Here is a 13017-nt window from a genome sequence, read left to right on the forward strand (position 1 = left end):
TATTCCGTACAATTGACCACTAAATGGTAACACCCGAATAAGTTTTTCAACTTGTTTAAGTTGGGGTCCACGTTAATCAATTCATGGTAATTACAAATCATATGCCTTACGTTTTATGTTGACTTTAGTAATTATTGATGAGGCATATTCGCGTTGTGCCAAATAAAAAGCAACAATGGTGACATCCCAAACTTCTCAAAGACATGCTCTTTTATACACTCATTCGCTTCTCATCGGTTTCACCGTCACAAGCTACAGAATTTGCATGAACGTTGCGCGGCCCATCGTTTTATTTTCGATTATTATATTTTCATAATCGTGAGAAGCCATAATGGAAATCTAAACTAAAATTGTATTATAGTCTAGCCCTTGTGGTGGTAATAATAATCTGTAAATAAACATTTGTTTTAATGTGACCTTTTCATCTCTGTGGTCCAGATATTTCATGGTGTAGCTTACAAGGCAAAGGACAAGGGAGACCTACTGGCTGGAATAGATGAGTTCTTGGACCAGGTGACTGTCCTACCCCCGGGGGAGTGGGACCCTTCTATCCGTATTGAGCCACCTAAGAATGTCCCATCTCAGGTACAACTTTGACGGGTGCACCGGAAAAGCTTTGTCTGCTTTACTTGATCCTGGTTTTGTTTTTGTCATTGTAGGAGAAGAGGAAGATGCCTGGAGTCCCTAATGGGACAGCCTACCAGGTAGAGGAAGAGCTACACGCTGAGCACCATGGGCCGGAGCTGCACAGAACTGGACGGTAAGTTATGCATGCAAAATTTTTTTATAAATGTGACTTGATCCTACAAGTTGTTTTTTTTTAGCACGATACATTATTCCCAAGGAATTGATAGGTGCACCAGATTTAGCTAACAGCTCATTTCTATCTGTAGTCCTTAATTGACACCATGGGAGAAAAGAAGTGACACAACTACTAAAACCAATAAAATGACTGCTTAGAATGTATATATATATAAATTAAAGGAATAGCGGTAGAAAATGGATGGATGGATAATATATATATATATATATCTATATATTCACAAAGAAAACAGTCCAACACAAAACGGCAACATATAGAAAAAACACAACACACATCTACACACCTCATCTCACAATCCCCCATTATTCAAAAGGAGACCTACAGTATACTACTACAGTCATTTATATTTATGAAAGGCATATGGTGAAATGCCTGTGCAAAAAGGCCTACAATTCATAAAATGCCCAAGATACAATGCATCAATTATAAAACTCCAACATTCAAAAAAAGTATTAATTGAGACCACACCACAATACACTGCTATGATGTACAGTTTATAGAATGTATGCTTTATGAACTGACTAAATTAATGCATATGTTTGAAAGCTACACTAGAAATACTACACATTTTTATTGTTAAACTACCTATGGTACACAAGTGCCATCTAGTGGTACACCAAATAATAACGTGATTAAAGTACAGTGTTTTATTTTCCTACATTCAAACTGTGTGTGATGTTACAGTGGCCTAAAATATTAGATACACTTGTTACATAAAACGTATGCCGTGTTTGAATGATTACTTATGCCTACTATGCTACTGTATTTTAATGTTGGTCATTATCAGGGGTCCCCAAACTTTTTGACTCGGGGGCCGCATTGGGTTAAAAAATTTGGCCGGGGGCCAGGCTGTGTATATATATATATATATATATATATATATATATATATATATATATATATATATATATATATATATATATATATATATATATATATATATATATATATATATATATATATATATATATATATATTATATATATATTAATATATATTAATATATATATATTAATATGTATATATATATGTATATGTATATATGTATATATATATATGTATATATACATATAAACATTGTCTTTATAATCCGTTTTGTCATTTAACATCAATTAACATTGATGTTCATCAACATTTAACATTGTCACGTTATCGATGGGAAAATTCATTTTTAGACAATATGATTTGCCTGAGCGACTAGGAGACACGAAGAGTAACAAGCGGTAGAAAATGGATTAGAAAGGAAAGATTTAAAAAAATATATATATATATATATATATATATATATTTTTAACTTGGGACTTTCTGTGGGCCGGATTTTGGATGCTGGGGGGCCGGATCCGGCCTGCGGGCCGTAGTTTGGGGACCCCTGGTCATTATGGTAGTACTTAGAGAGCCAAGGTTTTTTTGAGTTGGTACTTGGGGCGGGTATGTTGAGAACCAGTGACCTATGCTCTGTAATATATACGGCATTATATCAAAATATTAGTCCAATCAATGTTGGCGACACGGGTTACTCAATAACCAATAATATTATTATTATTATAATCTTTTTTTACAAGAAAACTAAAATTATTGTTGTTTGTTAAATTTTTCAGATGTATGAGAAGCTTATTTTAGTCTTTTGTTGCCAGTGTAGTAGAAAGGCAGATTGTGCAAATGCAGTTTTTCTCTGTGGAGCTAGTCCTCCTTGAATGCAGACATTAAAGATCCTAGTTTTGGATTCAGAGCAGAGCATCACATTTTTTGTATTATTTTGTGCGCCTGACGAATGTAATTACATGATTCAAAACGGAGTATGTTATATTTACAGAGAATGTTTCAACAGTGGTGTTTTCTTAATTTTTGATGCCGTATTTTCAGTGCTTGTCTGTACAGTGATCTCATTAGCTTTATGGTGCTTTGATTTGCCTAAGTCCAGAATGGGGTACATTGTGCTGTGTTTGGGTCCATCCCAATACTTCTGTCCATGCAGTGCATTTCACAAAGGAACAATGACATAAAACAGTCAGATCAAATTATGACTTGATAAATATTGTTACTCGTAGCAGGCAAACCCTCTCTCTGATGTTGTCTTTGTGTTGTGAATAGGTTGTTTGGTGGTCTGATACTGGACATCAAAAGGAAGGCCCCCTTTTATCTGAGTGACTTTAAAGATGGCCTTAGCTTGCAGTGTGTGGCCTCGTTCCTCTTCCTCTACTGTGCCTGCATGTCTCCTGTCATCACCTTCGGAGGGCTGCTGGGAGAGGCAACAGAGGGACGCATTGTAAGAGACCTTTCCTACGACAGTAATCCCTCATTTATAGCAGTTACTTGGTTCCGGACATGACTGCAATATATTACTTTTTGTGAAGTAGAAATCATTGATTATAAATCAAGTATTTTTATAGCTAGAGCAACCGGTTTACGTTTTTCTACATGCGTTTTTCAACATTAGAGCCCTCTAGACATGAAATAACCCCCTTTAGTCACCTTTGCACTCTTTATTCCAATATGATAATGCTGCCTGAAGCTGTGCCAATCAGTGGCCACGATACAGAACAGCTTGCTGTGATTCGTGAGGTCTCCTCTAGTGGCCAATACTACTGTAGTATTGACATTTTTAGTTTATTTAGCAATTTATGCTTAAAAATGTTTAATTTAGTATAGAAAATGTAAAAACAATACAATACTGCCCTCTCCCCTCCCTGATAGACGTTTACACCTCCCGCTGCCTCAGCAGAGCTACCGACATTATCAAGGACAGCTCCCACCCTGGCTCTGAACTGTTTGACCTGCTGCCCTCAGGAAGGCGCTACAGGGTGATCAGGTCTAAGACAAACAGACTCAAGAACAGTTTTTTCCTTAAAGCCATAACCACAGTGAACTCTCATAGGCACTGATTTTATAGTTTAGCACCTCTCTGTGTGCAAATTTTACTTTCCACCCACAGTCTGAATGCTTCTGTATATATGTATATTGTATAATATTTAAACAACACATTCAAAACATTCGTTCTCAGGACTGAATTGTGCACCTTACCTCCTTTTACTGTGAGACTTCCTATGTGTGTTCCAGAGTGCAATTGAATCCTTACTCGGTGCATCTATGACTGGAGTTGCCTACTCGCTGTTTGCTGGCCAGCCTCTCACCATTCTAGGAAGCACAGGACCCGTGCTGGTGTTTGAGAAAATCCTCTTCAAGTTCTGCAAGTATGTGATCTCATCTTCCTTTTTTTACGATATCTTCTCTGATAACACCATGTTCACTTCCCTCTATAGGGACTACGACCTGTCCTACCTGTCCCTGAGGACCTGCATCGGCTTGTGGACGGCACTGCTGTGTTTGGTGCTGGTTGCCACAGACGCCAGCTCTCTGGTGTGCTACATCACTCGCTTCACGGAGGAGGCCTTCGCCGCCCTCATCTGCATCATCTTCATCTACGAGGCTTTGGAGAAGCTGTTCCATCTGGGGGACATTTACCCCTTCAACAAACACAGTAATCTGGACAAGCTGACGCTGGCATAGTGAGGGACACCATTTTGTTTAGTAGGAAGTCATACAAAAAAAATTCAGTTCTGTATTTAGTTCTGGGTATTATTGGCAAGGACTTCACGGAACAATATTTGAGTTGGGATATGATACTATATTGCGATATGGCAATATATTGCAATAATTTTACATAATTCAGTGATCAATTTAAAATGCAGCCTAAAATAAAAGGTATATACATGTACAGTGGATGACAGTAATAATTTATTGCACAAACTTAGTCAAAAACAATGTACCGTATTTTTCGGAGTATAAGTCGCACCGGCCGAAAATGCATAATAAAGAAGGAAAAACATATATAAGTCGCACTGGAGTATAAGTCGCATTTTTGGGGGAAATTTATTTGATAAAACCCAACACCAAGAATAGACATTTGAAAGGCAATTTAAAATAAATAAAGAATAGTGAACGACGGGCTGAATAAGTGTACGTTATATGACGCATAAATAACCAACTGAGAACGTGCCTGGTATGTTAACGTAACATATTATGGTAAGAGTCATTCAAATAACTATAACATATAGAACATGCTATACGTTTACCAAACAATCTGTCACTCCTAATCGCTAAATCCGATGAAATCTTATACGTCTAGTCTCTTACGTGAATGAGCTAAATAATATTATTTGATATTTTACGGTAATGTGTTAATAATTTCACACATAAGTCGCTCCAGAGTATAAGTTGCACCCCCGGCCAAACTATGAAAAAAACTGCGACTTATAGTCCGAAAAATACGGTAATACAATTATCAATTTCCATTTATTGCAATTGTATAGAGAGTGGAACACTTTTCTACTTATACATATATATATATATATATATATATATATATATATATATATATATATATATATATATATATATATATATATATATATATATATATACACATATATACACTACCGTTCAAAAGTTTGGGGTCATGTTTAATTGACCCCACAAATGTGATGCTCCAGAAACTCAATCTGCTCAAAGGAAGGTCAGTTTTGTAGCTTCTGTAACGAGCTAAACTGTTTTCAGATGTGTGAACATGATTGCACAAGGGTTTTCTAATCATCAATTAGCCTTCTGAGCCAATGAGCAAACACATTGTACCATTAGAACACTGGAGTGATAGTTGCTGGAAATGGGCCTCTATACACCTATGTAGATATTGCACCAAAAACCAGACATTTGCAGCTAGAATAGTCATTTACCACATTAGCAATGTATAGAGTGTATTTCTTTAAAGTTAAGACTAGTTTAAAGTTATCTTCATTGAAAAGTACAGTGCTTTTCTTTCAAAAATAAGGACATTTCAATGTGACCCCAAACTTTTGAACGGTGGTGTGTATATATATATATATATATATATATATATATATATATATATATATATATATATATATATATATATATATATATATATATATATATATATATATATCCATTTTCTACCGCTTGTCCCTTTTGAGGTTGTGGGGGTGCTGGAGCCTATCCCAGCTGCACATGGACAGAAGGCGGGGTACACCCTGGACAAGTCGCCACCTCATCGCAGGGCCAACACAGATAGACAGACAACATTCACACTCACATTCACACACTAGGGCCAATTTAGTGTTGCCAATATATACATATATATATATTTATATATATATATATATATATATATATATAATTATTATTATTATATACATATATACCATTTTATATATATATATATACATATATAATCGTATATATGTACATATATCATACGTATTTAAATATATGTATATATATTTCGTTGACGATATATTGCCGTGTCGATATTTTTTCCCACCGCTAATTGTATTACATTTCTATGTTTAAGCAACAAACATAGCATATAACACGACCCCTCTTTTTGGGGGGGACAAAATCAAACACATAAAATACCAAAAAAAGTACATTGTTTTCAATGTCAGTTAAATAACAAACTTGTAGATTCAAATAAAATATATATTTCCTGGATGATGACTTTGCGTCCTTGATTCAAATTTGCGTCATCACTCCTCTTCTGTTTGCTAACTTGCTATAAACCTTTAAACACATTTTTCCTGCGGGTCTCTGCAGCATTTCTCCAGGTACACTAGTGTGAGTAACCTTCAATGTCGGATGCCTCCAAGGTTGTGCAATTTAGAATTCAACCTACATTTGCTGTAAAATACACCTCTAAAGTCACACAAAGTTTGACTTGAAATGTAATATGTTTCTTAACATTTAAGGTTCCATTATGTTATGATAGACTAATTTTTATTGCGCTTTCTTTCCCTTTAGCTGCGAGTGTGCACAGCCTTATCTGCCCAACAATAAAACCTTAGAACTATGGAGCAAGAAAAACATCACTGCTGCTGAAGTACCTTGGGCCAACCTCACTGTCAAGGTAACCTAATTATGTCAACACACACATTATAGCAACAGCTACATGTTTGCATTTGTTAACAAGCAACTGACCCCTTCACGTTCTCCCAAGCAACTCTCCTTTTTGTAGGCACCGATAAGGACATTTCATCGATTTGCTTTTCTTCACTGAGCACAAAGAAAGGTTGTCTTGTGAATAATCAATGGACTTTTCCACCTTACTCATTCAGTTACTTATTCACACTGTACTCGCCTGTCGGTGAGGACCAACTAAGGACATAAGACAGCATGCAAGAGACCTCTATTTGTCATCCTGCATTTAAATCTGAGACAAACGTGCCCTCTGTCTACAGGAGTGTATGAGCCTGCAGGGACATTTTGTCGGGACGGCATGCGGCCCCCATGGGCCTTACACCCCAGATGTCCTCTTCTGGTCTGCCATCTTGTTCTTCTCCACCTTCTTCATGTCAGCGTTCCTCAAAGATTTCAAAACGAGTCGGTATTTCCCCACCAAGGTAATTGGTAATAGGCAATAGGGTTGTACTCTATCATCAGTAAGACTTCTGGGAAAATATTTTACAGTTGAGGTCAAAAAATGTTTTTTTTGGAGCATATTTTTATCAATTTTTACACTGCTCACCCCAGACTCAAAACCCCTAAAAATGTATAAATTTTTTCGTTGAGCATAAGTGAAGTCATTTTAGCTGGTAGTCTGTCATCCAGGTCATGGTAATCAGCAAAGGTTGAATTGAGGCAACTGGGCTCTTCTTGTTTGTCGAAGATGTTTTACAGATCCAAAAGGCGTCTTAAGTTCTAAATTTTAGGTGTGGAGTTTAGGTAAGTAAAGATGGTATATAGTAGGTAAACATAGGCAGAAGCAGGTAAAAAAAAAAGTAGGTAAACATACAGTAGGTCTAAGATGGTGTAAAGTAGGTAAACATAGGCAGACAAAGGTAAAGACTTACGTTAACATACACAGAAGGTAAAAAAGTAGGTAAACACGAGACAAAAGATGATGTAAAGTAGGTAAACAAAGGTAAAAGATGGTGTAAAGTAGGTACATTGGTGAAGGATGATGTAAAGTAGGTAAACATAGGCAGAAGAAGGTACAAAGAGTAGGTAAACTTAGACATAAGAAGGTAAAACAGTCAGTAAACAGGTAAAAAGATGGTGTAAAGTAGGTAGACAAGGGCAGAGGAAGGTAAAAAAAAATTGGTAAACAGGTAAAAAATGGTATACAGTAGGTAAACATAGATAAAAGATAGTATAAAGTAGGTAAACATAAGCAGCAGGAGGTACAAAAAGTAGATAAACATAGGTAAAACATAGTGCAAAGTAGGTAAACATAAATAAAAGATAGTATAAAGTAGGTAAACATAAGCAGAAGAAGGTACAAAAAGTAGATAAACATAGGTAAAACATAGTGCAAAGTAGGTAAACATAAATAAAAGATAGTATAAAGTAGGTAAACATAAGCAGAAGAAGGTACAAAAAGTAGATAAACATAGGTAAAACAGTGCAAAGTAGATAAACATAAGCAGAAGAAGGTACAAAAGTAGGTAAACATAGGTAAAGGATGTCTGAATGTTTTCATTATCCAGGTCATCATCATCTTAGGGCATAGGTAGACACCTGCACCTCAGGGAGAAACAGCACTCATTTGAGAACAAAAATGTACAGATTCTGGACAGTGGGGACGGATGGTATGAACGAGGCAAAGTGAAGGTAGCGACTTGTCCAGGGTGTACCCCGCCTTCCGCCCGAATGCAGCTGGGATAGGATGCCGCCTCCCGCGAACCTGAGAGGGACAAGCCGTAGAAAATAAATGGATACATCTCCTTCAAACCAGAATTGGGACATGATTTTCCTTAGAGTGTCCCTTCTTTTTGAGATGCAAATGAGCCAAAGTAACTGCCCTCTGTTGTGCCACACGTTTGTGTAAGAGCTGTTTGGTCTGAGGCCACTGCATCCCTCACTGCACTGCACTGCACAAACAACATTATTGCAAATGCCGCGAGGACAAAATCCCAAGAAGCAAACGCCTCCTTGTTGTTTATGCAGTGGTCACACTTTGAAAACATACAACTGATCTTCTTACTTCTATAATTGTCTCCGAGCTTTTCTTTAAGTTCTGTTTCCTGGTGCTCACAGGTACGGTCCATGATCAGTGACTTTGCCGTATTCCTTACCATCGTCTTCATGGTGTTGCTCGACTACGTCATAGGCGTGCCCTCCCAAAAGTTAAAGGTTCCCAGCAAATTCCAGGTAAGCAAGAGATACTGCGGGCATAGCTTGGAATTGATGTTCACAGCTTCTTAATTTGTGCCACCATTAGCCCACCAGAGATGACCGAGGGTGGCTAATCAATCCAATAGGGCGTAATCCTTGGTGGACGGTGTTGGCAGCCTCTATCCCGGCTCTCCTGTGCACCATTCTCATCTTCATGGACCAACAGATAACTGCAGTTATCATCAACCGGAAAGAGCACAAGCTGCTGGTACTTCAACTCATTTGACTTTTATTTAATCACCACAGATCTCAAATGTTGCATGAACGGTGGAAAGTTTTTCTAGCCATTAAAAAAAGTGCATTTTTTAAAACATTTAATTAAACACAACCAACATCCCAATTGTTAGGATTTGGGCCATCCTTGCAAAAAGAAAAAAATCATAAAATGTTATAAGTTAAAAGGCGTAGTATTGGGTTGGAGAACGTGACAAGCTGTCACACTAATTATTTGTTTTTGTCGGTACATTACCGATAAGTTTATTTCTTCTTGCTTTGACTTACATTGCAATTGTTACATACCTGTACCTAATAAAAGACCAAGATTAAAGTGCCCTCTATCCTTCAATGGACACTACTGCCATAGGGAATAATGGAAATACAAATCTACTGTTCAAAAGTCACCATAAAACGTTATCAAACTCGCATGTTATCATTATTTTAATGTTTAAAACAGTCATACAAGTGATCAAGGTGTAATGTGGTGAGTTGCATTGCGACAGTGCTTTATGTATTTTACTTTTTGTTCACATTTTTAAACATCACTCTGGGTAAAAATAAGTAAACCACTTTTGAAATAATTGCTGTGCAAAGAAAAATGTAAGTATAGAGTTATAATAAAATAATATTAATTAATAATGTTTCCCCCCGAAACATGTGACTTGACAAGAAAAATAGACTAACAACATTCTCAGGAGGATATATATTATTAATATTTTACGATTATATATTAATTTAAATATAATACATTTATATATTTTAATATTAGTGTTCCAAAAACCTAAAGAAAAAATAAAACACATGCAAATGGAATCCTTTACTTGCTGACTTGACATTTCTTGTGATGTCATGCATGATGGAAAATGTTGAAATGGTCAAATTCGCCTTCTGACTCGAGACATTCGACTGTTTTTGTTCCTCAGAAAGGTTGCGGCTACCACTTGGACCTCCTGATGGTGGGGGTGATGCTGGCCGTGTGCTCCATCATGGGCTTGCCGTGGTTCGTGGCTGCGACCGTCTTGTCCATCTCTCACGTGAACAGTCTGAAGCTGGAGTCGGAGAGCTCAGCGCCCGGAGAGCAGCCTCGCTTTCTGGGCATCAGAGAGCAGAGACTCACTGGCCTGGTCATCTTCTTGCTCATGGGATGCTCGGTCTTCATGACTGGAGCGCTTCAGGTGAGTGCCGCCTTCCTCTGGCTGACACTGCGTCCAATTGATAAAAATACTTGATTTGTTACCCAGTTCATTCCGATGCCGGTGTTGTATGGTGTCTTCCTCTACATGGGAGCCTCGTCATTGAAGGGCATTCAGGTACAGTACAATGTGACAGAATAGGCCACTTCATTAGGTACACCTGCACACTCTAATCCAGGGGTCGGCAACCCAAAATGTTGAAATGGACCAATAGTACAAAAAACGAATCTGTCAGGAGCCGCAAAAAATTAAAAGCCTTATATAAGTCTTATAATAAAAACAACACATGAATCTCAACGTTCCCTCTAAGCTGCGCGCCTGTGCAATTGCGCACTGCTCAAGCGTCCTCTGTGCACGGCAAATCTATGCCACGCACAAAATCAAATAAAAAAATAAGCGCATAACAATTTTCGACACACGGACACGACGGAGAAAACAGTTTTCGTCATCATTGTTCAAATATTGTAACGTCTGTCGAGACGCTTTGAGGACATAAATTCCATCGATCACTTTACTGAGCAAAACTCTTTATTGTCGGCCATAAACACATCACCAAAACATTAGTAAAAAAAAGGATATCTAGCAAAACTGGTCATTTTCTGCAGTACAAACCAGACCAAAAGCAACTTTGTTATATCAACAGCAGCCGCTCGCTCTTTCTCACTTGCGCCAACACATGCACATATGGCACTTAGCCAGTGATGCGTTTACAACCACACAAAAAGTCGGACAACTCCAACACCACACATAAAGTGTCATTCCAGGTCGTTACACTATGATTTACCAATCAAATGTGTGCTTATTCTAGTGTCATTTATTAGGAATCTTAATTTATAAATATTATTCATGAAATGCTGTTAGTATATTAAATAAATACTAATAAAAATATATTTTTTACAAACAGGAAGTTGCAGGAATGTACACATGATCCCCTGCTTACATCTCATTGTGCAACATGTGAATGTTTTAATGGGAACTAAATGCAATGTCTGAAAGGGGTACAAATTATTTCCAAAGCAGGACTGTTGATATAGACTTAGTAGACACAACGTATATTAAGTATATTGAGTTTTATTCAGACACTGAGGCAGCCGACATGTCAACATAGTTCCCTCCAAAACACGCCCTATCCCAGCAGCCCCCACTGCCCCGCCTCCAGCATGAATTGCCGTAAAGGGAAACATAGAACTGTCGTAAAGTGTTCATTGGAGAACAACACACGTTAACAATCTCCCTCTTCTTTCTTTAAAATAAGAAAAACAAAAGCCAAGTGCAACAAGGGAAAAGGCAATTGAAAAACATTCAAGAAAATAACAAAATACAATCAGCATTCTCGCCTGTGTTTTTTTTTTTTTTTTTTTTTTTTTAAACAACAATTAGGGTGAATTCCAATTAGGGTGGATTCCACAGTCCTTCACATAGTGCTTTCAAGAGCACTAGGGATGATGCCCCCTTTTTCGTCAGACAGTCAGCTAGTTGGGCTTTTGTCACTGACCAGAGCACCTTTTTGATTGTTTTACTCTGAATGAGCTCCTTGATCCCGCTTATATCCAACCGAAGTCTCTTCTCTGTGACCTGTTTAGTGGACTTAAGGGCATCATAAAGAGAGTGATTGTCAGTCACACAGACCAACGTGGGAGCATTTAATTTGGTGGTCCCAGTAGTGAGCTCCGAAAAAAGAGTAGAAAGGAAAATAGCATTGTCTATTCCATCCGACATAGCGAGTGTCTCTCCCGCAAGGGTGCTCCGCACCACACGCCTGATCCTCTTAGATTGCCAACAGAGAGGAGAAAACTTCCCGTTTTCCCCCATGAGAGTGATCAATGTCCCTCCTTGAGTACCTCCATCAGGCAAGTTTCCCAGCGAGGCATCACTGAAGACAGTCAAGTTCAAAGCATCATTATTACCCAAATGTTGAAATTTCAGAGTAACCTTTCCTGCTTTAAGTTTACGAATCACCTTATTTGCATCATGAATGGACTGCACAGTAGCATTTTTCAGAATAGATGCCAAAATACAAGCGTCAAACATAACATCAGGTCTAGTTTGTTTTGCAACCCAAAGAATTTGTCCTATTTTTGATCTCAGCTGCTCTCTTTCCGTTTCACTAAGAGCTGAATCTCTCTGTATAGCACGTGCTGGCTGCATGTTTATGGGTTGCATGTTGTCAATATAGCCCTGCTGATTCATCTCAATTACACCATTTACAGTGGCAATGTCCATTCCTACATAGCAGAAATTATCATGTTCCTCACGTCCCACACGGAACGCACACTTCAGTCGAGGAATCACATCAGTTACAAAGTTTTGTGAACCTGCCCAGAGAAAATCATCCACATGACATGCAAGTACCCCTTTAACTTTGCATTGTTCATCCAACCAATAAAAGACTGCAGGATCCACTTGTGACACTTTACCACTTGTGCTCAGCATTATTTCTTTCACTCTATTATACCAATAAAGTGATGCATCAGCAAGACCATATACACATTTCTTAAGTTTCCATAGCACCCCTTTACTGTTTGCTTCTGGGGGGGGGTGAACATGAATGTCCCTTGATAACTCCATGCCTTGCAAAAAGGCAGATTTAATGTCCATAGA

General features: G+C 37.8%; 1 protein-coding gene across 2 annotated transcripts in view; it reads left to right on the forward strand.

Moving 5' to 3' along the window:
• The window catches only part of slc4a8 (solute carrier family 4 member 8), a 98870-nt gene that overhangs the window by 65011 nt on the left and 20842 nt on the right, over positions 1-13017 (forward strand). For both annotated transcript variants that reach the window (XM_062048501.1, XM_062048508.1), the window contains 11 exons: positions 439-585; positions 660-760; positions 2915-3089; positions 3881-4014; positions 4084-4329; positions 6635-6740; positions 7072-7233; positions 8870-8983; positions 9054-9215; positions 10147-10398; positions 10465-10533. In XM_062048501.1, coding sequence (XP_061904485.1) covers positions 439-585; positions 660-760; positions 2915-3089; positions 3881-4014; positions 4084-4329; positions 6635-6740; positions 7072-7233; positions 8870-8983; positions 9054-9215; positions 10147-10398; positions 10465-10533 — 1668 coding nt within the window. The remainder of the gene's footprint in view (positions 1-438; positions 586-659; positions 761-2914; positions 3090-3880; positions 4015-4083; positions 4330-6634; positions 6741-7071; positions 7234-8869; positions 8984-9053; positions 9216-10146; positions 10399-10464; positions 10534-13017) is intronic.

Source organism: Entelurus aequoreus, linkage group LG01 (assembly GCF_033978785.1).
Source record: "Entelurus aequoreus isolate RoL-2023_Sb linkage group LG01, RoL_Eaeq_v1.1, whole genome shotgun sequence".
Lineage (NCBI taxonomy): Eukaryota > Metazoa > Chordata > Actinopteri > Syngnathiformes > Syngnathidae > Entelurus > Entelurus aequoreus.